Here is a 26,915-nt window from a genome sequence, read left to right as displayed (position 1 = left end):
CAGAGTCACAAGTGCATTTCATAAACGCTTGGAGTTGTGATGACAGAGATCACTCATCAGACAGGTTAGGATTTGGCCAGACAGGAACATGGCCAGCGCATTTGAGGTTGGCCTCAAATCTCTGTTAACAATGACAACAACCCCCTTGACACACAGCAATGGCTTAGTCCACAGAGCTTGTGAATTAGCAGTCAGCTAAAATTATCTGGAGGCAGTGAGGGCCAAAGGGATTCCAAATCTCTACTGCAAGGATAATAAATGTCTGGCACATGTAGATTCACTCCTGATTCCCATGCCCATGACAGACGTCACTAATAAACCATACTCTTTCCTACTAAGCCTGCATGTGGCTTTAGTCTTTCTCAATATAGCGGCACTCAAAGTAGTTACTACCAATACTCTAGCACAACAGATGAAATTTATCTGCTGTATATCTGCTAGGTAACTTTTTTATTCCTTGGGATTGGAACTTAGGGCTGCGGTTTGTCCATCAATTACAGCTCTAAAGAGGTCAGGTTATGAAGGGGTCAGAGAAACTGCATGATGGTTTCCAAAGTAGCATCTGTTCAGGAGTTTGTTACATACGGACTCTTGGGCTTCAGTGTGGAGACTCTGATTCAATAGGTGTGGGGCCCCAAAACTTGTAATTTTGAAGGGTTGCCCTGGAGAATCTGACAGTCATCCAGAGGCAGGAACTACTAAGTCAGTCTAACTGCATCCCGGAGCACAAATAAGGGAATACTTTGATTTCCTCTTACCTTTAAGTTTTTTGGCTGTTGCCGAAGTTCCATGACATGCTTCCTGTGCAGTTCCCTTTCCCGCCTCTTATTGTACTCCAGCTGGTTTTCCAGTTCGGTCTGGTGCTGTAGACGGATCAGGTCCATGCGCAGCTTCTGTAACGTGTGCAGCTGCCTGTACTCGAGCTCTCGGGTGGACTCGTCGTGTCGGATCAGCATGGCGTGCTCCATCTCCTTCTGGGTCCTCTTTTTATTTAGTTCCTGCATTCAGGAACAAGACACAAATGGAGAGAGGTGACTGCAGGTGAACTGGAAGGAATGCATGACAGGGTGAGGGATGGCAAGGAAGGGGGGCACGACTAACTGTCTCTTAATTAAACCCATTAGTGTTTAGTAGCATGATTTAATGAGATTGGATTAGCAATCCCTGGAGGTTTAGGTTCTGTTTCTGGGCCCATCACTTACCAGGTGGGCAAGTATACCATCTGTAAAATGGGATTTTGCAGCCATCCCCCAACTACACTATCTACAGAATGGGATTAATTCTAACTGACCCCATCTTCTTTTTTTTTTAATAATTTTTTAAAGGTTTTATTTATTCATTTAACGGGGAGAGTACAAGCAGGGAGAGCAGCAGGCAGAATGGGAGGGAGAAGCAAGCTCTCTGCTGAGCCAGAAGCCAGATGTGGGACTCGATCCCAGGACCCTGGGATCACGACCTGAGCCAAAGGCAGGCAGTTACTTAACAAACTGGGCCACCCAGGCATCCCTAACCTACCCCTTCTTACCTCTTAGAGCTGTTGTGAACCCTGTTTAGGTAAGGTCTTATGCACAGGTGTAAATAAATGTTTCTTCAGTTAAGCCAGGGGTTCTCAATATGGGCTGCCCATTAAAATCACGTGAGGAGAATTTAAACACAAGATACCCGAATCCTACAACCTGAAGCTCTGATAACTGTTGGGGGGGGGCGGTGGTCGGGGAAGGGGGATGCACAGACATCACTATTTTTAAGAGTTCTTCAGGTGAAGAGAACACATAGAGTCAGAGTTGAAAATCATTGACTTAAACTGGCAATGTCTGCAATGTTTGTGGTTTTCTGGAAAAAACCCTGTTTTTGCATGATTGAGAAGTAGGATAACGAACTGCTTTTTAAAATCTCAGAGTAAGGGAAGGCTGGGAAAAAGCAGATGTACTCTCTCCCCTTTCATTTTTTTCCATTAGTCTGATCATTCTAGATAAAATCATTCTGTTCTTTCTAGTTCTACTCATGTCTTTCCTTTCTTTCTCTTTCTGTCTTTAAGGGAGGAAAGAAAAAAAATAGAAAAAAATAAAGGTAGTTGAGTGAAATTTTTTCACTTACCAGTTCAAGAATATTTCCTAAATTGCACCATATCCAAGATCTGAACCATGTGCTCTGGGTACATAAAAATGTTTACTCAGCCATGATTCTGTTCTCAACCTGCTAACGCTCTACTAGGGGACTATATTACATATTTATTGAGGTACTATATGCTCGGCTCACAGCTGACTCAATCAATTTATTTTCCCTCCTGGGAATTTGGAATTGGGATTCAGAGACAGTTAATCTCTATGTGAGGCTGGAACTGAGGGGCATATAAAAACTACAAATGTGACAGTCATCCACTGCTAAATGAGTAGGCTGAGGGTTAGAGAAAGCTGGGCTTCAGAACAAGGATGATAAAGGGAGAAGACAGACATGCAGGGAGTATGCTGATGCCTACGTTCATAACTGGTTGTAAGCTCTCCTGTAGGTCCAGCCGTATTATTGCTATTGGGTTTTGTGAAATATTCCTCTATGTCTGTAGTAAATTCCCTGGTTTTGGCTTAAACTAGCTCAGATAAATTTCAGTAATGTGTAAACAAAAGAACCTTAATTAACCCAGGCAAGTAAATTATAGATGTAAATTTAAAAAAAGAAAGAACAAGGCTGAAAGTGGTCAGTGCCATCAAAGAGGTAAACATTTATGCTGTTAGATTTCTGAAAAGGGTGGTATTACTACTAGTTAATGTCAAGGAAAGGGGTGCCTGGGTGGCTCAGTCCATTAAGTGTGTGCCTTTAGTTCAGGTCATGATCTCGGGGTCCTGGGATTGAGCCCCACGTCGGACTGCCTGCTCAGTGGGGAGTCTGCTTCTTCCTTTCCTTCTTCCTCTCCCCTCAGCTCATGTTCTCTCTCTCTCTAATAAGTTAATAAAAATCCTTTTTTTTTTTTTTAGTTAATAAAAATCTTAAAAACAACAACAACAACAACAGAGGGTCAAGAAAAGAAGAAAGCTTGTGAGCTGGATTTTCAGTGAGTATAAGAGTGCCTCTCTTCTCTGATGACATCCACTATGGGAGAAAGTGCAAGTCATTTATTTTCAGAGAAGTATCAGTAACATTTGTATATTGGTATTGCTGAAAATATCTTGCATACTTAAACCTTCTATCCATTTGAAGAGAAGTCCTTTAAACAGCACAACATCTGTTCCTGGAGCAAAGTCCTAACCATTCATTCATTTATTCAACAAATACTTGTTGCATACTTCCTGTGTGTCAGGCACTGTTGTAGGCAGAGGGATAGAGCCATGAACAAGTACATCTCTTCATGGAGCTTATGTTCTAGTGGGGAAACATCCAAAGTATAAATGCAACTTACATCTGTTTTAAGGAGAAAAGATCATCTCCTAGAGGACCTCCCCCTTTTGCATTTTGCTTTCCCTTATTTTACTTTTTCCTCTACCTTGACCATCTAATGTCTTCCTTTACAAGTCACTAACTGGCCCCTAGGTGGCACCAAAGGATGGCGAGGCCTTCTCAGAGCCCAAAGCTATACTACACCAATGACCAAGAGAAAAAGCCAAGGAAAGCCTTTAAATAGGGAAAGGTCCTGTTCCTAGATCACTATGTCATTTTTAACCTTTGAGTACCACGCCTCCCAATATTGGGCATTTATTCATTACCCATTTTCCTAAACTGAGAAGTCCAAAATGAGTCTGGGCTGCCCAGAGCTCTGAAACTTGGGGGGGTGGGTGGGGGGAAGACACAAAGCAAATAGCAGTTTCAAAAGAAATAAACTTTCCTTTACGTCTAATGGGATGCTTCCAGATGTCGTCCACAGAATAGCGGTATCAGAATAACCTGGGCTGCAAGTGATTGGCTGTAGTAAGAGGTCACCCAGCTAAATCTGATACATACTAAAGTGCGAGACTCAATAGAAAAATATTCAGGGTGTGAGTCAATCGTGTTTGATGTTGGACAAATCTTTTAGTGTACGTGCTGTCGAAGTGAGCACTGGACAGATCTTATAATATACATTTTAGTTTTCTCAGGTGTAAAGAGAGGATAACAGTAGCTACACTGTGGACTACCATTCTTGTGAAGATGAAGTGAAAGGCCAGGAGACAACACTTCTGAACATATCAACATATCATGTTATTTTTCTGTATTCAAAAGTGAAAATCTGCCATATTATATCTTAAACCTAGCTCTTTATAAATGATTAAAAAAGTGAGAGAAACATTTTTCTGTTAAAACTGTAAGTTGCTCCCTTTGCCTTTAATTCACACATCTGAGTTGCTGTGGTATAAGTTGATAAGCTGCCTATATTATTATTATTAGACTCCCTATGAGCCTATGACTGTGCCTACATAAAAATGTGTAATGTGCTTTCAGTTTTTAAAAGTGATTTCTTGGGGCACCTGGGTGGCTCAGTGGGTTAAGCCGCTGCCTTCGGCTCAGGTCATGATCTCAGGGTCCTGGGATCAAGTCCCGCATCGGGCTCTCTGCTCAGCAGGGAGCCTGCTTCCCTCTATCTCCCTCTCTGCCTGCCTCTCCATCTACTTGTGATCTCTCTCTGTCAAATAAATAAATAAAATATTTAAAAAAAAAGTGATTTCTTGTATCTCACTCAGTCCCACTTGCAGCCCTATGAGGTGGTCTCATTGTTTAGGACTTACCCCTTTTCCATAGGACTGTAACATGTTTGGCAATTGAGAGACTGATCTAAGATCATACAACTTCTATAAAGGAGAACTGCGTCTAAAACTTGGGTTTTGGGGGGGTTTCAACAGTTTCTATTAAAAGAGGCCCCAACAAATGGTTTATATTTTCCTGTTTTATGTTTTTGGCCTATGACACAGTATTTGGAAGAATCCCTCTGCTTGGGTGAGACACAGGGCACGGTTGCTCTGTCCACACAAATGGCACAATGTGCAACGCCCCTTCAATTCATGAAACGAGCTGAGCAAACACAAGATCACATGTAACAGACTATGGATTTTGCTCATCAGCTTCTCCTTGTCTATACACCCTGGAGGCAGCAGCAGATGAGGGCCATGTGGGCTCCCTTTCCCTCAGCTCACATCACATGCTGTGCACACCTCCCCAAAGCGAAGAGGGAGCTCAGTGTTGAAACCTACTACTTTTCATGAAAGTATGACCATACTTTACAGGACCCTACCTCCCACGTAAGATGTGAATCCAGGGTGTGTCCCATGATAAACCCTTCCCAACCACGACCCAAGTGCTACTGACTTTAAAAGTAGTTGATCTCGTCAAGTAAAAAATTGTGATCTCATGCCCAATGAGGTTGAGTAAGAACCAGAACTCAAACTTTTAAATGGAGATGTTGTTAGCCCATGACATTTAACGCTTTTTTAGTTTCAGTTCTTGGTTTCATAACTGGTTAGAAAATAGCCAGCGTCCGCGGGCAGTGATGGTAGAGGAAGAGGCTCAACCCAGCTTACGGTGAGCCTTTTCAACATTTTCATTAACTAAAAGGATTGCTCATACTCAGTTTTGGCAAATACACAAAAAAACAGGTGCTCTTTGTTGGTGGGAGTATAACCCCCTAGAGGGCAATTTGGCAATATCTGTTAAAAATTTACATGTATACACTGTGACCCCCAAATTTCCACTTCAGAGCATATATCCTTCAAATATCTGCATCTGTGTAAAAAGATCTGCATACAAAGATGCTCTCTGTGGCACTGTTAGTAATACTGGAAAACATAACAAAATAGCCACTGAGAAGTACTTCAGTAAATAAATAATTTTATAGCCATACTCCCCAAATGCACTGTTAATGGTTAAAAAGAACCAGACAGACCTGTGTGTCCTGGATGGTGAATGAGAAAAAAAGAAGAGTTACAAAACAGTACAGTGGACATTTTTGTAGGTTCGGTATCCATTTCCCTTTCTTTTGTTAACAGGCTCCTCTTTCTGCTTGAGAAACTCCTCCATCCTATCTGTAATCAGAGAGTACTGAGGAAGGGAGCAAGCACGTTGCCCAATCAAGGTCGCAGTCCCCTAGGAATCTGAATCTTTAGCAGAAATGATACAAAGATTAAACATGGTTGGCGGAAATACACGCGAATGGCAATGCTGTGAGGAATGCCCAGTAGCTCTTGCTCTCTAGGTCACAGAATCTGCTTTTCCAGCTTGGGTCTTCTTCTTCTCCAGCTTGGTTCTACAGCTCTGTTATCTACCCATATCCTTCTAATAAATTCCTTTCTGTTCTTGGGCAGCCAGTGTTTGTTGCTATGGCTTACAGATCAAATAAACTGACTGATACTACCTTATCTTATTTTTGTAAAGTTAAAATTCTATAGAAGCCGAATGTATGTATACATATATAAGGAGGAAAAGGAAATCTGGAAATCTGGACACCAAATTAATGGTAGTCAGGATAGAGACTGGGTGGAATGCGATTATGAAGAACTTCCACTACTCAACTATATATTTTTCTGTGTTTTTCTTCATTTAATGTTCTCATAAATAAGAAGAAAACCTTAAGACTCTTCAGGAAAATACCCATATAAGAGTTATTCTTCATTCAGTTGGTTAGAACCTGACACTAATGAAGTAAAAAATATAGTTTCTATCACTTTGGAGGACTAATTGTCTTCTACAGCTTTTATTGGCATTAATTGCTTGCTTAGCCTTAGTCTTCTTCCAAATATGTGCTATCAGAATAACAATAATTGCCAGATGAAAAGAATCCCAAGTATCTTATTTCTAAATGGCTTTGGGCTTTTTCATTTGGACTTTTTATTTTGCCTTCTAACAAATGACAACATGTCTAGTACAGAATTAATCAGTTTCTTACCGACACCTCTCTCTAAGCTTCTCTGTTTCTAAATCTACAAGTAACCAAGTCTCGAACACCAGAAATAACTTTGATTCTACCCTCGTATTTTCTCTCATAGTCCATGGTATGCCAAGTCCTGTTTATTTTGTATTCAAAATATGTTGCCAATTTGCCTCTGACAGCTGTCACCACCATCTTTGTCTATATCCTATTTCCTACCACCTGATTACTTTGCTTCTAGTTTCTTCCCCCAACCCAATGTTTTGCAACCTTCCCCCCCCAATTTATTTATTTATGTCATTCATTCATTCATTCATTCATTCATTCATTCATTCATTCATTCATTATCTTCAGGAGCCTTTCTAGATTTCCCTTTCCCTTAATCAACCCCATCCATGAAATAGGAATACCACAGATACACTGTATATCCATTTAAGTACTGTGGACCTTGAGGGGGCCTGAGCCTCTGTAATATATAACACCCCTCCCCTGCAAGAACCCATTCTGATTCCCCTGGGGGCAGTACTGTCCCCACTAAGGATGCATGCTTAAATCAGTCTGTGCATCACCACCAACCAAACTGGGCTAATCTCTCTAAAATAAAATTTTAGCCATATCACTCATTGCCTACCTCAAAAATAAATGTTCAGCAGTTTATCTCTCTTCCAATGAGATGAGACAACACATATAAAGGGTCTGAGCCTGGCTCATTACATGTGTTTGATAAATTTTAGTTTGCTCCATTCCTTCTCCTTCACAGTTGAAAACTGCTCTCCCAAGAGCTTATACTGTATCAACGCACATTCCCATTAAATGTGTCTTTAGTGCTTGTTTCCCTCGTGCAGGCTAACGCTGGTTTTTTGCAAACTTTGGTATTTTTACCAACGTGCTAGTTCATTTATGAGGGTTTCTCTGATTATTCCAGGTCACAATGTTTTCCTACTGAACTCTGTATCTGCAACTGAGTCACATTCTGTGCTCCTCATCTCCGTGAATAATGTCTTATTCATCCAATTTCCCAAATTAGAAACTTTGAAGTCATTTTGGACTCCTCTCTCTTCTGAAATTCTGATGCCATTTGGTTGGAATTACTGTCAGTTCTGCTTCAGATCTAATCTCTCCCCATTGCCTCTTCCAGGTCGAACTAGAGAAAGAATGTCCTCGCTGACTCACTGTATTTTGCTTCTTGCTGCTGTAGCCTACCTTCTCACCGTTGCACTACTTCTTTCAAAGAAAACTCTCTTCGACCCCCTGCCTAAAATCCTCCAATGGCCATTGTAACTGCCTTCAGGCTAAAATTGAAATAACATGGCTTAACACAAAAGGTCCACGTTCTGCTTCTAATTACCCTTTTTTTGACATTCCACTTTGTACACAAACCCCAAACACTCAACTTCTCATGAGTCACTGAGTCCTCCAAGCTCTTTCATGACTGTATGCCCAAGATACTTTATTTATATGTCTATGGTATCTGAGATGTTACACTGTAACTACTCTATTACATGTCTGTTTCTCCTCTTAGACTTAGGGCTGCTTGAAGGCGGGAAACTGTAGCCCCTCCTTAACCCTGGCATCTCCAGCATAGTGCCTGGCACTAAGGGGGCATCATTCTATTACTTAGTATTTCACATGGAGCCACAAAAATCCAAGTGTCTGACAAGCAGGCTGAAAACAGAAATTCTCTGTTCTGCATCTTTTGATCCTCCACTGTATAATAAAGCTTATAATAGGTGCTCAGTAAAAGTCCATTACATTTATTTGGAAAATGTTGATTCCTTATTCTGTAAGTGGGCTTTCTCCTTCTTCTCAGTGGTAAATTCGTTTCCTAGCTATTTTTGTATACCTACTTTGTGTCAGGCACTGCACTAGAGACCATAAGGGTTAAGGCTGTAAGAATGAACAGAACAGCCATGATCCTCACAAAGCTGCTTGTCCCATGAGTCAGTGGTGATAGTCATGGCCATAATAAATACCTCCCGGATGTTCTGCTGCTCCACCTCATGCCGCTTGATCATTATTTTCCGCTTGAAGAAACGACAGTTTTTGTCGTAGTACAGTCTCTGCTGGGTGAGAAGGTGGGCTTCCTCTTCAGCCTGTGTGTGCTGCAAGTTCTCTTTATGCTTGGATATCCGCTCTTGCTTTTCTTTCTTGGGTGTGCTATGGTCCTCGTTCATCTCCTTCACAGAAACAAGACAAAACAAAAACAACATGCTGGTCTCATCAAGTAAAAGGAACTAACTGTTTATTAAAATGGTAGATTAAATTATCTGGAGAGCAACTAAGAACGGGAAGACAAAGACTTGTGCTGCATATCCCGTCCGCTCAACTTTTTTTGTTGATTAACTGAGTCGTAAGGGAAGGGAGGCTTGTTAGTTTCCACTCTCTGGCTTCTCCCTCTAGGAAATAATTGGTTCACTTGTTCAATCAACACACACATACAGAGTTCTTATCATGGGACAGGCACTGTGCAAGCCACAAGGATACAATGGTGAGCAAAAGAACATGATGACCACCATCATGGGGCTTCACAGTTTAGAAGCAGTAATTAATCAAAGAACCTCAGAAATGAACTGAAAATGACTGTGACAGCTGCTGTGAAGGTGAAGTACGTGGTTCTACAAGGATGTTTAAAAAAACATATTCGATCTTGGTAACAACTGAACTGAAATTGGAAAAACCTGTAGGAGCTAACCAGTGAGAAAGGGGAGGGGAGAATACTCTGGTAGAGGACACAGGGTATGCTAAATACTTCGGGTGGGTTAACTGAAACATGGTGTGAGGGAGGAACGGAGAGCAGGCCAGGGAGGTGGTGCCATGTGACACGACATGAGGCAGGACCATCCGAGGCTTTACGGGCTGAGTTAAGGACATTGATCTGTAGCACAGGAGATAAGGATTTTATATATGTGGGGGACGCACAATGAGATGCATCTCAAAAAGTCATCTTTTTGCCTTTTGACTTGCCTCATGACTCTCGTTGCCTCATGGAAAACAGAATGAAGGAGACAAGACTGGGAGAAGTGGACAGATTTCACAGACAGGAGGTAACTGCAAACGTCACTAGTCTGAATTTCAGGAAGCAATACTTTATTTGCTATTAGAGGGTAAATGAATTACCTTTATTTCCTAAAGGACAAAATTCATAATTATTCCAGCTTTTATGGATAAAGAGAAAAAGGCAGAGACTCAGAACACTTAAAAGGGTGTTACTTTACTCTATGGAGAAAGTAAAAAGACCATTTTTAGAGAAGGCACAGTATATTCTTTTTTGTTCATACTGACAAGCTTGACCTATAATATTCGGTTAACTACTCAGTGAAAATCTCCTTTAAATGCTAATACCTATTTTACTTGATGTTTTGTGATGTGGACATCGCGCACTATTCAGATTATTTGGGCACTTGGCCAACAAGTCCTTGTGCATCAACTTTTAACCTTCCTGTCTAGTGAAGTCTTTAGTGAAACATCAGAATCAACAAGAGAGAAAGCTGTTTCGAGCATGGAGTAAGCAGGGATCACAACAGGAAGGCTGGGTGACTCATCTCTTAATGCCATGACTTCACTACTAGGCTTGGCATTAACCACTACATTGCACATCCAAGTTCAAATGTGACCATATAAACTCACCCAAAATCAAGAATAAATTATTTCCGGACTATCCGTCATCCTGTATCGCCCACATCTCTGTTGTCTATCAAACAGTGGCGATGATGGAGATTGTTTTGTTACCCCAAGGGCAATATCTTTAATATATCAGTATCTAAATGGATACACCACCTTAAATAGTCAGAAATAAGCTTTTCTTTGTAAGAAGTAGTATTAGCTTGGCACAGAAAGGCTTACTGAGGCTATCTCAAACTGAGTTTAGGCTTGTTTTTCCTCATAAGCATGTTGAAAGACTTGTAAGTTTAGGCCTGTGGGTTCCTGCACTCATAAATCTGAGTACCCAAAATGCCTGAGGACTCAGTACGGATTCTCTAATGCTGTCCTGTAAGAGAATCTTCTACAGGTTGAGTTCATGCAATCTCCAAATACCTGGGTGTTAGAAAAGGTCAGAATGATGGCTGCAGAAAGTGTGGCCTACAGAGCATGAATAAACACAAGGAGTTAGAAATAAAAATATAAGTGCAATTGAGAACATTTCAAAATTTCTCATTGAAAAAAATCAATGTTATCTGTGATCCAGCAATATCTTTCTATCATGACATAATAATTAGGCCCCAGCAATAACTCGGAGAAAATGAACAGATCATGAACCTTCTTATTTGGGCCATTTCTCCCGACAGCCTGGTTTTCTCGATCTTACAATGTCAGAGATTTTTCCCGTGTAGGCAGTGTGGATTAAATACAAATTTCTCTCAGTCCCCGCAATCACCAGTGGCTCATCTGGGCAGGACTAAAAGTCCTGAGGCCCACCCTAACCCACTTGCTTTCACTTCCTAATTACAAAAGTATTGGAAAGGAACCTTGATAAGTTCCATATTGTTAACTTAGAATATGAGCTCAAATAAATGATTTCACATACTGAAACCATGCCCTATATTGAATTTTATTAAACCTTAATACACCAATAGTCTAGAAATAAGAAATCCTAAGTCTTATAAGGAGGAAAGTCTAGGGAATTGCAGGCAATTCACCTATAAGCACTGGTGGGAGAAGTGAAGAAATTGGAGCTTTCAGATCAAACTGCAGTTCATTAGGAGGACTCTCCAAGTCTACCATTGGCCTTCAACCAAACTTTTAAGAATCGATCATTCATTTATCAGAGATTTACATGTACCAAGCACAGGCATACAGTTATAGGCAGGGGAAAAAAAAAAAACAAAAGGCATGTTCTCTGCTTTTATCAGTTACTGGCCAGCGGGGTAAGTAACTCAAAATAGTTAAAAAAAAAAAGGGAGGGGGGAGGTTAATTGAAAAGTAGTGTTATGAAACCAGAGGCACCTGTCTTGGTTAAGGAAATCAGGAGAGATCTCCCTTGGGAAACGATTTTTTTTTAAAATATTTTATTTATTTATTTGACACAGAGAGAGATCACAAGCAGGCAGAGAGGCAGGCAGAGAGAGAGAGGGAGAAGCTGCTGAGCAGAGAGCCCGATCTGGAGCCCGATCCGGGGCTCGATCCCAGCACCCTGGGATCATGACCTGAGCCGAAGGCAGAGGCTTAACCCACTGATCCACCCAGGCACCCGATTTTTTTTTTTTTAAAGATTTTATTTATTTATCTGACACTGATCACAAGTAGGCAGAGAGGCAGGCAGAGAGAGGAGGAAGCAGGCTCCCTGCTGAGCAGGGAGCAGGCTCAATCCCAGGACCCTGGGATCATGACCTGAGCTGAAGGCAGAGGCTTTAACCCACTGAGCCACCCAGGTGCCCCGGGAAATGATAATTAAGTTAAGGTTTTGTTTGTTTGTTTGTTTGTTTGTTTTAAAGTAGGCTCCATGCCCTATGTAAGGCTTGAATTCATTACCTGAGATCAAGAGTCTCATCTCTACAGATTGAGCCAGCCAGGCGGCCCAAGTTAAGGTTTTAGTAAAAAATTGTAAGTCGTACAAGGAGAAGGAGTAACAGTTAACAGCAGAGGGAGAGACTGGGGGTGGGGGTGGGGGTGGGGAGAGCATCCTGGTGGCAAAAAACAGTATGAAGAAACAGTCTTCTCCAAAGGCTTTAGAGAAAAGTGGAATTTGATACATTTGAGGAACCAAAAGGTGACCACTGTGGCAGGAGCAGCAAACAGGGCTGTAAGCAGGTGAGGTAACAGTGGTGTGAGGTGGGATGGAAGGAGAGGCTGAGAGTAGACTACTAGTATTTTGATCTCTCCTAAGAGCAACGGAAGTCAATGAATGCTAAAATCATGAGGTGATATGATGAGACTCATGTCTGTTTTTTTTTAAGATTTTATTTATTTATTTGACAGACAGAGAGATTACCAGTAAGCAGAGAGGCAGGCAGAGAGAGAGGAAGGGAAGCAGGCTCCCCGCCAAGCAGAGAGCCCGATGTGGGGCTCGTTCCCAGGACCCTGGGACCATGACCTGAGGCCAAAGGCAGAGGCTTAACCCTCTGAGCCACCCAGGAGCCCCATGTCTGTTTGTTTTTAAAGATTTATTTTTGAGAGAGAGAAAGCAAGCTCAGGGAGAGGGTCAGTGGGAGACTGAGAGACTCCTCATGCAGACTCCTTGTTGAGCATGGAGCCTGACACGGGGCTCGATCCCAGGAACCTGAGATCATGACCCAAGCTGAAACCAAGAGCTGGATGCCCAACTAACTGAGCCACCCAGATGCCCTGAGACTTCTGGTTTGAAAAGATCACTCTGGTTGAAGTGGCTGGAGAATAAACTGGAAGTAGGCAAGAATGGTTTAGAGTTAAATCAATGGTTCTTAAAATCTGATGCCAGAGTCAACAGCCTCAGCATCACTTGGGAACTTGTTAGAAATGCACATTTGAAATTCCACCCAGATCCACTGAATCAGAAAATCAGAAAATCTAACTTCGGTGATTTAGGAATCCATTTTATTCTTATTTTTTAAAAGATTTTATTTATTTATTTGACAGAGAGAGATCACAAGTAGGCAGAGAGGCAGGCAGAGAGAGAGGAGGAAGCAGGCTCCCTGCTGAGCAGAGAGCCCGATGCGGGGCTTGATCCCAGGACCCCGAGATCATGACCTGAGCTGAAGGCAGCAGCTTAACCCACTGAGCCACCCAGGTGCCCCTAGGAATCCATTTTAATAAGCACTTCAGGTGATATAAAGTTTGGGGATCAATGGTTTAGACTACTGATTACAATGTAAGATTAAAGAATTTTAAGTTCCAACCTTTTTTACGATTTTAAGTAATCTCTACACCCAACTTGGGGCTCAAACTTATAGCCCAAGATCAAAAAATCACATGCTCCACCAACTGAGCTAGCCAGGCACCCCTTCAGTTTTAACCATTCGAATGGCAACTTAGTGATGACAAATATTGGTACTCTTACCTCTTTTATTTTTTCCTTACAAATCTTATACTGTTTCTTCTGACTTTCTAAGAAAGTTGTCAAATCTTTCTTCTGCTGGGCCAAGATCTGTTGCTGGAACTTCTTCTCATCTGCTGCAGCTACCTTTGCCTAATAAAATGACATACAATCTAGGATAAATTGTTCTCCACACAGAATTCAGCTGTCTATATCCTCCAATGCATGAAAAGAGTCCATAAGTGCTGAATAATGTAGTGTTTTTTGAGCAAGTAATTAATAAAAAACAAAATAAGCAAATACCTGTTCTGATTCTCTTGTATCTTAAAACTAATTTGAAATTCTTACCACTGAAAAATATATTTCCAATCATGGGAAAAACATGAAGGCAAACCTCAACATGTTTTATTGAGCACACAAAAAATATAAGGAATGGAAAGTGAACTAAGGATCAAAATAAAAGATTTTTTTCATATTGTTGGTGGCTCACAGATTAAATTATAAAAAATGAATAAGTAACCAGAGCTGGCAACTTTTATTCCCAGAATCTCACACTAATTGATTAATAACATTTTGTTTTCTTAAGCACCTGCTATAATTGACAACAGTCATACACTGAGACACTTTGGGGGCTCCCAAATGGATAGAACACAGACCAAATAAAAGATAACCCAATAAGCACTGGCTCCTGAAAGTGACCAAATTGAAGTTTCTGGGGGCCATTAGATGCAGCACATATGTAAGATGAGGTGCTTCGGAGATAGGGAGGGAATTATGCATCATGGTTCTCTTTATGTATCTTTACACCTTTAGCTTCCATCATCAATACTTTTTCCATTCTGAACAATTATCTCTACATATTTACCAAATCAAATCCCCAAGAAAGAATCTGACTGGTTTATTTTAATCAGGATCATCCCTGTTTGGGCAGAGGTTTTCAAGCCAGGCTGCCTCACAGCTTGATGGCTGTTGGGGGAATGCTTCTTCTGCAGTTCTGATGTTCCTTTCCACGTGGAGAGAGAGAGCTTAATTACCGAAACACCCCTGGCACTCTGTCCCCAGTCTCTCCATCCTTAGGGAGCACATGTTCACCCCTGCTTTCCCACACTATGTAAATCTGATGGGGGTGTGGCAAGGAAGGCAACTGGTTTAGCACTGCCAGAGCCTAGATAGGCAAGTCTGTTCAGTTTTGTACAGTATTATTAGCGCATTTCCCTTCAGACATGAATTACTTCTCCCATCTAATACTTATCAGTAATAAAGGTAATATTTTGACTCACTGTCTGCCTTAGTCTCTCCTCTGTTTGGAACCTAGATGGGGAAGAGAGATGTCTCCTAGAAGACTCAAGCAACAGCCAGACTAATTACTCACTGCCGCGGGTCAGGTGCCCATTCCTAGTCCAATCAGTGTAGGCAGGCACTATCACCACTGAAAGGGACTATTTGTAGAGCAGTTTTCTTTTGAAGAGGACTGTGGGTGTGGCAGGCATGGTAACAGGTCTGAACTGTGCAAGTTTCCACAGGATAGAAGCATCTTGTTTCTCTTTATTTGCACCCAGACCCCCTCAAGGGACTGGCTCTCGGAATATATTTGAATAGACAAGAATATACACCTGCAGTAACTATTTTAACTTTCAATCGCAATTTTGAGTAGCCCCACAAAACCTAACCCTTCTCAACTACCACCAATGCAACATTGTTCCTCTGTCACCAAAAAGCACACTGCTCCTGTCTTCTGCTCACGTGATGCCACTGACTGAAACAGGCCTGGCTTGGTTACAGCACAAAGGCATGTGTGTGCACACTGACCTCCTTCTCTATGATAGCCACTTGCTTCTTGGCCAGCTTCTCCAGCTCGATGGACGAGTTGTTGGCATGCGTCTCCACCTCCTTCTGTAGCTTGAGGCGGTGCTCGTCCATCTCAGCCTTCAGCTTGTTCTCCAGGGCGATCAGCTGCTTCTGGTGCTGGCGCCGCATCCGCTTATAACCTGACATCTGTTCCCGCAACTCGTTCTCCTGCTCATGCTCATGGATCTGTCGTGTAACCTGATTGGGGGTGGGGGAACAGAACTCAGGTGACCAGATTCATAGAAGACAAACTTTCAGGGAAAGTAGAGACGCCCTCTGGCATAATTCTATCTATCACCGCCACCATCAATCTACCTATTATTTGCTGAATGCTCGCCTGTACCAGGCACTGTGCTGGGTGCTCTTTATATTTATTCTTTAGCTCTTGTCCTAAACTTGTTTGGATTCATTCACTCATTCATTTTACTCCTTAATGAGGTACGTGTTACCACCCCCATTTTATAGATGAAGCAACTGAGACTTGAGGGAATTAATTTATTCATTCAGCCAAATTATATTCACTTATTTTTGACATATCACTGTATCTATGATTAAGGTCATATAGTTAATAAGGGGTAGAGCTGGGATTCAGACCCATTTCTGTCTGGTTCTGGAGCCATGCTGTCTCCACTACACCAGGATTTCTCAACATCAACACTGTTGAAAATGAGCCAGAAGATTTGTTTTGTTGAGCCGTCCTTCAGTGCAGGATGTTTAGCAGCATCACTGGCTACCCACTAGATGCCAGTACACCTCCCAAGTCAAGACAATCAAAAATGTCTGTAGACACTGGCAAATGTTCCTTAGGGGGCAAATTCCTGGTTGAGAACCACTGCATTATATCATACTGCTTGTTTGTTTTTAAAGATCATGTCTCTAACAGTCATAGGGATTCTGAGTATCTTCCCAAAGTTGTTTGAACAAGATTTATTTCTGATTCTTAATATGAAGTGGGGTGGGGGCAGTGAGGAGTGAAAGTGGGGGGAGGGAGCTCTCTTTCCACTCCTCTCTCTCCCACCTCCCCTTCCCCCCAGAAGAGATGTTAGCAAATTACAATACATTTACGTGCTCTCCTCAAGAAGAGAAAGTATTTCTGTGATTTTTAGATGGCTACTTAGTAATTTTTTCTTAACCCATTCTCAGGTGACTATCCAACAAACTCAAGACTGTAAATATAAATTCTGGCATCTCGTTTCTTTCTATTAAACCTTTTCTGATTTTCCACTCCTTCCTTCAGTTTATCATCCCACTTTATTTTCCTGTTAGATTCTCTGCTCATTTCATTCTCATCTTTCCTATTTTAGAAAAAAAAATAATTACAAAATTATAACTTCAGCTTTGTTTTTCACTAAGTAATTTAGTCACTCCTATCTACTATTAGCCAATTCTTCCCAACGTCACCCTCAAACAAGTTTTACTAGAAATTTTCAAGCTGCTATTAATGCTCTTTACTATTTTCAGTTTATGGGTCAAAGTGCATTTTGTACAAAGTACAGTTTGTTTCTTTGCTCCTTTTAGAAGGTGTCCCTGCATACCAGACTGAGTCCTTAATATCAAGAGAGTGCTATTCTGTAACTGGATAGTATTATCAAAGTACACCATTAAACATTAGCCGAACTTTGAAACCTTTCCAGCTGAAACTAACACTAGGTTTCATATTCATTTCTCTTTTCTAAAGGACAATCCTCTTTAAAGTATGAAGAATAAGAGCAGAAGATATTTCAAGACCAAAAAAAAAAAAAAAAAAAAAAAAGGACAGTATCACCAAAGGGGCACCTCACACTCTAAAGGAAATCTATTTTGTCATCACAATATCATGTTTCTTTTTAATGGGCTTATTTCATGATAAAAGGAAAAAAAGAAGTCATTTGAAATATGTATATATATTTCACTTCCTCATGCTTGTGCTTTCCTGAAGTTCAACTACAGGGGAAAACAATTCCAATCAACAGAAAGGATACCATTTAGCCCTTTCTGAATTCAGTTTTTTTCATACAGATATGACAATCAAGTGTCCATTCCAGGGTAAGGTATTTGAAACATGTTTTACCTCTAAACTTATTTTTTCTTATGTAAGTATTCCTTCTTCTTCTTCTTTTTTTTTTTTAGATTTTATTTATTTATTTGACAGACAGAGATCACAAGTAGGCAGAGAGGCAGGCAGAGAGAAATGAAGGGAAGCAGGCTCCCTGCTGAGCACAAAGCCCATGCAGGGCTGGATCCCAGGACCCTGAGGTCATGACCTGAGCTGAAGGCAGAGGCTTAAGCCACTGAGCCACCCAGGTGCCCCTCCCTTTTTAAAAAGATTTTATTTGTTAGTATTCCTTCTTTAGTCAGATTCCCAAAGTTGAGAAATGGCACACCCTAAAGCTATCATGACACATTCAAAGCTTGCAAACAGAAGGTCTGACTAGTCTGTGGTCAAATAGTCTCAGGATGGCCATTTCCCAAATCAGGAACCTAAATATAAAGTGGAAATGAGTTGTGTCAAGAACATTTTCTATCCTAACTGGTGGGTGAGTCCCTCTGAAAATGGTGGTCCTACTGCATACCAGACCACACAATTATATGGCAAAGACAAATTAAAAAGCTCAACATGCTATCATTGTATATTACTGAATTCCAGGAGAAATACTTTGCTTCTAATGCTTCCCATAATTTGGATAATCACCTTTGTAAACTCCTAATATCACCTTTAATTTGTTGCAATGAAATTTTCTATGTTTCAATGTTAACTGCCTTCTTAAGCACATACAGAGATACTGAGTTTTATAATTCCATATGCAAGCAAAGTAAACATATTTAAGTAGAAGTCTGGCCCAATGACTCATGTATGAAGTCTAACTAGAAAGATATAAAAATATTGTTATCTACAGTTATGTACACTTGCATGTTTTAAGTTTATACTGTGTGTCTTGCAAATATACTATTTGGTCAAGAGAATTAAAAAATAGCTCATAATTTTATATTTTATCATGCTTTATGATTTACAATGTATTTTCACATGCAATGCCCTCTAATTTTTCTAAACCCTGGGATTTGAATTGAAGTTCTACGGTTCTTGAATTGCCTGAGGAAATTCACCCCACTAAGGCAGAATGAAACATTCTGTTAAGCAATGGTGGGAGTCAACTCCCCAAAAACATCAAAGCTGGAGAAAGTATAAGCTACAAACTGAATAAGTCTAAAAATGAAAGAAAGTTATGGAAATGTAGTGACTGTAGTTTTCACAATGGTAGTCTCAAGAATGTGATCCACTGAAAGTGGGCAGTAGCATCTTGCCACACCCAGTAGGTTGCTTGGACACAAACCCCATTCTGTTCCTTACTGTATTACTGACCTTGGGCAAATTACTTAACCTGCCTGAAGGCTCTCAAGAGGAGCCACTGCTACAAGGAGATCACTGATGGGATAATTCTTGTGTCCAGCAAGGTGTCTGACACACAGAAGATGTTCGATTTATGCTGATTTCCTTCTAAGGAAATCTAAGCATTTAAGCAGTATGTCTTTCCCTCCACCAAGCATTTCTAGTGATATGGACACAGATGGGAAGGAGTGGATCCAAGAGAAAGGGCAAGTGTAACAACGAAACTGTACTTATATGCAGGCTGTGGCTTATAAACTAAGTATGCATAATTTCTAAACCTGAATTATTAACCATTTCACATACCTGGAGTAATATATAAAAGTTAACAGCCATAAAGGAAGACTGAACTTTTCCCAGAAAGTTTTTACAGCCATTCCATTCCACCTTATCTAAATCTGGCAAAAATTGGCACCTACAACAGATGACTACATCCAAAGTGTACTATCTGTCTACCAAGTGCAGAACACCACACTAGAGGGCTAATAAGCAACTTACTGAACATAAAAGAGGAGCATAGTGGCTGATAATGTTACCCTTGTAAGAGATCAAAGCAAACTTACAAGATTAATTATGTATAAGAATCAAAATAATGCATATAAAACTGGCTACCTCAACTCTTATAAGAAATGAAATTTATAGCAAGTTCTTAAAAAGAATACCATGGGTCACATTTTGACATTAGAAATTTCACATTCCACTCTTTAGAACACCTAGGGAAAAACATTTTAAGTTTGTACAAAAAGTAATGATGGAAAACGGGCAATTCTGCCTTATACAGAAATACTGGCAGGAAGCACTTAGAAATGTACACTTGCAAATCCAAATTCTCATGTGAGAGCAGGACTGGAAGAGACTTTGTTCATTCCTTAATTCAGCATGTTTACTGAGAGAGTTTGGTCACGTGGGTTGGGCATAGAGACTGGGCAGCATAAGTGAAAAATGGTCTCCGTAATGATCCTAGTGAGATTAAGAAGCTAAGCAAAAGGAAAAAGGAGCTACAAAACATTCTGATAAGCATCCTCTTGTACACTATCCAGGAAGAGAACCCATCTTCCAGCCCTCAGAAATAGAATAGTGGGGCTCATGAGGGGTGAAGCAGCATTAACTGCAGAGGCTCTAATATTTTTATGCTTGTCTATCAAACTCATTCAGGTATCCACTTTCACAATTAGCTGGAAATTAGGTTGCATTTTTAAAATCAAAATGAAGACTCCATTTTTATATGAGCTTTCTTACTGAATCTGGTAAAGGCAAAGTAAAAAAAAAAAATTCACATTTGCATGGATAGGACAATAATCATTTTTGTCTACATGCTTTCCTAGAGATTAGAAACTAAGATTTTTTATGCCCTTGCCCCTAATATGTATTTTTTTTTTTAAAGTAGGCTCTACACTCAACATAGAGCTTGAACTCATGACTCTGAGATCAAGAGTTGTATGCTCTACTGAATGAGGCGTCCGGCTGCTCTCCCATCCTCCTTGGAACAGTATGTACTCTAACACAAATTCCCCTGTGTAGCAAGACCACTCACTCCTGTGAGAATTCCTTCATAAAGTCAAAAGCTGAATTGCCTGACAGATATGGGCTTGGGCTCTTTCTATTAACATCTACTATGGAAACTACTATCCAGGACATTATGAAATTTTAAGAAATGACATCAGATATGACAACAGCTGAAAACACTCTCTTGGGTTACCAATCCAATTAAAATATTAGGATCTCCGTTTACCAACAATAAAAACTTAAGGGAGCCACATCTCAAAGGCCCAATAAGGCAGATGAGTAATTCTGAAGAACTATATAAACAACTCCTTTCTCCAGATCATGAATCAGTTCATTATGAACTTTCTTACAGAAGAAAAAGAAAGGATAAATAAAAAAGGTTCTATGAAATGCCCTTCCTTTTCCTAGTTTTTCAAAATAAGGTCAATAATTGCTGCCCTTCTATGATTATAATAAAAAATACATAATTCTACATAATTCTGAAGTTTCCTTAGAGTTACCTCTGATATTAAGGTTCACAGTCCTTGCTTTTCCTTTGTTACAAATGTAATTGTGCAGCAGTGCATATTAACATAAAAAATGTTTTAAGATGCCAAAATGGTAAAAACATCAAGAAGTAAAAAGCCTGCAACCCATGGGCTGCATACACTTGTCAATGGCTCCATTCAAAAGCACAATGTAGAAAAAATGCAAAGGGCAAACCCCACAGATTTAGGTCTCTTTTAGGTTTATATATAAGAGGTAGGCTGATTAAACAAATTTAAGAACTATAAAATTTTTGTCAGTTTGCAAGTCTATTTAAAATACACACTCTTAAAAAATAGATATTCATTTATCTAACAGTTAGAAATAAATAATTTCTGAATTCTTTTTTCTTTTTGCCGTTCACTTTTAATCACTCTGTGGCTTGTTAGCACTTCTGTGTAGAAGGCTATAAAGAGTAAAACCAAAATAAATAAATCAATATAGTATTGTTACCAACTATGGGAAGTGAAGAGGGTTTTAAAAATGACTTGATTATTCATTACCCTGGACTTCCATTTTCCCATGATCTTGCTCTTACTTTTATGTCATTTAAGTAACTTTAGTCCTTTTCCTTTGAGCTGAGATCCATGAAAAGCAAAAAGATTCAGGATATAATTTTAAAATTTAAATACTTCTTTTTGATATTTCAGTGTCCTGATTTATATATTCCTACTGGACTCCTGGGAATTAGCCTTTAACATAAAACTGGTAGAACTATAGTACTTGATAAGGTACATTAAAATACCCAGACCAATAATTAGATTGTCCAAAGTGAGACATGGGACCATATAACATCATACCACCTTTCCTTTACATTAATTCTTTTTTCTGAACGAGCACTAGATGCAAGTACCACTGATCTCTAGTAAGCTTCCATCAATTCCACCATGACCCCCAAAGCATGACATCTAGAGAAGGTTTTCCACATGAAACAACTTATTTTACAGTGGCTACCGCAACAGTCTATTAGCTACTTAGCTTTTAACTTAATATAGGGGCAGGGAGCCTTTTAGCCAATCCAAAGTCCATCAGAGACTGATCTCAGCTACTCTCTGGCTGGGCACTGGGAAGCCTGTAGGATTCAGAGGGGCTCCTAAGCACTTTGCCTCTAGCCCTCAGGTGGCCTAGCAGGGAAGCAGCTTTCATCAACCACAGAGAAGACTGGGATGGCTGACAGGCACAGAGTAGCCCTGGGTGAGTGTACAAACGCAAGCGTGAGATCATTGTGGTATGGCAGTAGTAACATCTTACTAGGAGGTAGGAGAGGTCATGAATATATGATGTGGGAATGAGGGTGTGGCAAGTGACAAAAGACACTTTTCCCAGAGCGGGAAGATCCACTTGGTATAATGTTTGTTTCACATTCAAAAACCTGCTTCTGGTGCTCTGAGTCTCAGTGGCTGCTCAGCATTTCTCCTCTCATTTCTACATGAACATGTCTGGATAAAGATACAAGTCTCACAAGAGTCGGTGGTAAGCAAGAATATTACATAAATACCATATTTTTTGGTCGGGTATCGTGACATGAAGATATTTATTAATAAATTCCTGGTTCTTTATTTAGACTCAAAAGCATGTTATTTTTTAGGTGCTTAGCAATCATTAGCAAATACAGAGTGGACATTTTTCTATCTCCATTACACAGTATAACATTCATTTAAAATGAAAAATTGCCCATTAAGAGATGACAAGAAACTTCTATACAAAGGAACTTAAAGGCAGGCTTATTGATAAGCAGTCTCAATTAAAATGCTTGCTTTTAGACAGCAGCAGGCATAGCAATAGGTAGGTGCTTTAACTTCCATTTTCCTCCTATTTGGGTTTTTAAAGATTATAATCCATTATCGATTTCAAAGATAACTGAAGCCTTTGAAAGACTTGAGAGATGAAAGTGGAAATCAGGTTTAAAAAAATAGGACAAGAAAAATAATTTCTGGGTCGGCCTTGGATGATGTCATCATAGGTTCTAAATGTAATAGCCAGGCAGTGTACACTAACTCTTCCTGCCCATGTGACCTCTAACATCAATCTGGGCAAAACAATGAATATTTCAATAATTTTTCGGCTGAGAAGTGAGATTCAGAAGCAAAAGATTAAAGAGAGTTTAGAGTGCCAAAGATGAAATGATGTGAGTGTGTGTGTGTGTGTGTGAGTATGTGAGCGCGCACGCGCACGCGTGGGGGGCCAAGGGGAGGAGGCATGAAAACTAACTCTTCCAGCACACACCCCTTTTGCTACTACAAGGGCATCCAGCAATCACATTTGCAATAGTAAAAATGCTGAAGGATCCTACAGTATCTTTTCTTCCACAATCATCCATATCCTCTCCTACAAAGCCCCTCTTGCTTTATTGGTGCCAGGAAATTCTTCAGGGGTTAAATGGGGAAGTGCAGCCACTACCATTGTTGCAATAAATAAATGAATGAACCAGAACGAACCAGCAATTCATCCCTAGGAAGCTAGTATCTTATTTTCTACAATTACATACATTAGCTAGCAGTGATATATTTTTAAAAATTGTGTTTTATCTTTTGATATGTGTGTATACATTACAAACACACAAGCACCTATACAAAAAAAAGCATAGTGCCCTACACACACATACATTAAATACCTTTAAAAATTTTTTTTAGCATTATTTCAATGAAAAGACAAATAGCTTTAAAAAAATTGGATAGGTTAGCAACTTCATCTTAAAGGCCTTTTATTTTGCACATACAGCATATATAAATACACACACACATACACACACACACACACACACACACAAAGGTTTTTTTTTTTTTTCCCATGCCGTAGACAATGCTAAAATATCTGAGATCAGGTTGCCATGCCAACAGATTTTTTTCTAAAATGAATAAAATTATTAGGAGGGAGAAAACATTCTTGACTCCTTTCCTCCCATCCATGAAGCCGAGAGAGGCTCAGGGAGGGCGAGAGGCTGCCAGATGGGGAGGAGGGGAAGGAAGGGAAGGTGGGTAGAGGGGTGTTTGCTTACCAAAGATGCTGATTTGATCGTGGCAAAGCGCTCTCTGTTCCGGTAGTGGAGGGCCTGGCTCTGAACTGACTGGGTAGGCCGCGGCTCAGGCCTGGGATCGCCGTGGCCCGCCTCATCCCTTATGAATACATGATCCTGCAGAAATGGATAAAAACAAGGAGAAAGTCCAGCTGTGCTCTTTCCTCGCCGGCTGCCTCTCTCTCACCCCTCTTTCTGCACAAGCACTGCTGTTTGAAATGCATAGTTTAGCTCTCTGCTAGTCCCCGCAGCTCCCACGGTACAAAATGAATAAGCAACACATTGCAGCCTTCAGTTAGGAATGTCAGCTGATCGCTAGTGGGATGCCTTCTGAATCCCTGGCAGGCTTTTTCTTTACCTCCAGAATTACATATATGCAAAAGAAAAAAAGAATAGAAAAAACAATGCAATGTACAGACTCCTTAGAACAGTTTGCTTAAAACGCTGTAACCAAATAATTCCTTTAAAAATGTCATGTCCATGTCTAGCAAGGAGGATGCTGGTTGCTTTTAACATAAAAGCGAGCCTCCGCCTCATTCCCTTGAAAGATCTGCTTTCTCAATTTAATTTTATTTGAGATCTGTTCGGTAGGATCATCGTTCTGCCTAGAACCAGTGTAGGCTTGTGCTGAACTGCCTCTCTATCTTGTGCTGGGAAGATTCGGCAGTCACTGAGGGATCCTGCTTTCCAGTCATGATCGTACACAGTTCTAGCACCTTCTCTCTACAGCTTCTGAAAGGATTTTTTTTTAGATTTAAAGAGACAGGCATGCAATTTTAACCAAATGATACTTTCACAAATTCTTCCTCAACTCAGTCTTGCTATGGTCACTAGAGTGAGTAAGGCTGGGATTTAATGTCCTTGGCTGATTTAATCAAATCTGTGCCTCTTGATAGGCAGAGATGATTAATCTTGTTGTAACGCCCAGTGAAAAATAACATTCCCTGGAAGGGTAATAATGGATGTTTCTTAAATGCAATTTAAATGAGTTTTAAAGGGGAAAATGCTTTCAAATGGTGATGCTTTTCTCTATAAAAGATGGAGTGGTCAGTCAGTAAGTAGCTCTTAACCCTTCAGAAAAAAAGATACCATAATAATAGCTCAAAAACATGTACAACCATGGGGGATTTTTAAATAGTACATGTTCAGGATGGGGAAGGAGAAATTAATTCCTGTATTGCCCTAGGGTTTTAGGAGAAACCATTTGTGACAAGTCAGTTTTGCATTTTGTCTATGACTATCTGAAAAAATTTTTTTAAATAATTCCTTGCTCTTTCAACAGAAAACAAAAATTGAAGAGGTTTATAAACACAAAATTTAATTATATCATCTAAAATTTGTTAAAGTCAAGACACAGATATTCTTGAGGGAAATTAAATTTTATATCCAGGTTTTTAGGTAGAAGTCAAGAGCCAAGATTAAATTTACCACTGGGCTGATTTTCTTTTTTCACTTATAAATTTAGAATGCTCCAGAATGTTAGGCAGGTATCTACCATTACATCTATATTTAGAGATCTTTTAAAATTTACTGTATTGAGGTCTATTTTGTTTTTAAATAATGAAGGGACCTTTAATGCCATTGAGGACATATACGTCAAATTCAAGGATATTCTATTGCTGTACTGTCTTATATGACAGTCAGTAGCCACATGGATACTTAAATTAAATAAAATGTAAAATTCAGTTCCCATGTTGTACCTGTTATGTTTTAAGGTAGTCATTAGCTATGGTTACCATACTGAACAGTGCAGGTATAGATTGTTTCCATCACTGCAACAATCAGTTCTACTAGATAGTACCACAGGTTAAAAATGTACCTCAACCCGTATTTTTGAGATTATTAAAAAACAACAACAACAAAAAAACAACCAAAAACAACCTTGATGGCCCAAAGAAACTTCTATATTATTTCCCTGGAAATCTAACCTTTTATTTTATAGAACAAAGATCAGGTATGGGACTAGGACTTATGCGCTAGGTTTAAGGTTCTTGAGAGCAAGGCAATGGGATCTACTGCCATTGACATTACTGGATATTTATTAATAAGTTACATTTATCTCCAAAATTGATTTTTTAAAAAGATTTTTAATTTTTATTTATTTGAGAGAGTGAGAGAGAGCAGGGTGAGTGAGAACATGAGTGGGGAGGGCAGAGGGAGAAGGAGAAGCAGACTCCCCACTAAGCAGGGAACCTGATGTAGGGCTCAATCCCAGGACCCTGATATCATGACCTGAGCAGAAGGCAGATGCTTAATTAACTCACTGAGCCAACCAGGTGCCCCTCTCCGAAACTGATCACTTCTAATATTACGGTACCAGAAAAACAAGAAGCTTCTAAATGGCAGCAATCAGATGAGATAGACTAGGTAGGGTCCTGTGGTTTTACAGGAGGCCTTAAGAATTCAAAGTTTGGTGATTATTAATTAGCTAACATTAAGTATACTGACTGAGAGGTAGCAGCTCAGTTTCACACTGTAAGAACTTGATTTACAAAAATAACTAGTAACACTAGAATCTTTATGGTTTACTCAACAGAATAAAGTGAAACACATTCATGTGCAAATACATATAATTTTAGTATTATTAGTGTGTTTTCTCTCAGATAAAAATTAGTACTTATAGGCTAGGTCTTGCTTAGCAAATTAAAAGTCACATTATATTTGCTAAATTTTTAAATCAAGAATATTGGAATGCACCAGAAAAGTTAATATTCAAAATCATAGTGATTCTAGTTAACACACAGCTCATTAAATATCTCACCAAGGTATATTTTAAAAATAATGCTATTTTATTATTTTTTCCCCATCCCCTTGGACAAAAATACTACTACTTTAAAAGCTAATCTGAACAACAGGTCCAAAATTTAAATCTACTTCAGGT

The 26,915-nt window shown here is 39.8% G+C and overlaps 1 protein-coding gene across 2 annotated transcripts in view; it reads right to left on the bottom strand.

The window, feature by feature from the left end:
* Positions 1 to 26,915, bottom strand: part of TAOK3 (TAO kinase 3) — a 185,215-nt gene that overhangs the window by 8,729 nt on the left and 149,571 nt on the right. For both annotated transcript variants that reach the window (XM_032309141.1, XM_032309142.1), the window contains exons 14-18: positions 24,017 to 24,151; positions 15,585 to 15,821; positions 13,800 to 13,928; positions 8,800 to 9,003; positions 759 to 998 (exon numbers count right to left, since the gene is read on the bottom strand). In XM_032309141.1, the coding sequence (XP_032165032.1) occupies positions 759 to 998; positions 8,800 to 9,003; positions 13,800 to 13,928; positions 15,585 to 15,821; positions 24,017 to 24,151 (945 nt within the window). The remainder of the gene's footprint in view (positions 1 to 758; positions 999 to 8,799; positions 9,004 to 13,799; positions 13,929 to 15,584; positions 15,822 to 24,016; positions 24,152 to 26,915) is intronic.

Source organism: Mustela erminea, chromosome 13 (assembly GCF_009829155.1).
Source record: "Mustela erminea isolate mMusErm1 chromosome 13, mMusErm1.Pri, whole genome shotgun sequence".
Taxonomy (NCBI): domain Eukaryota; kingdom Metazoa; phylum Chordata; class Mammalia; order Carnivora; family Mustelidae; genus Mustela; species Mustela erminea.
This window is presented reverse-complemented; position numbering and strand designations above follow the sequence as displayed.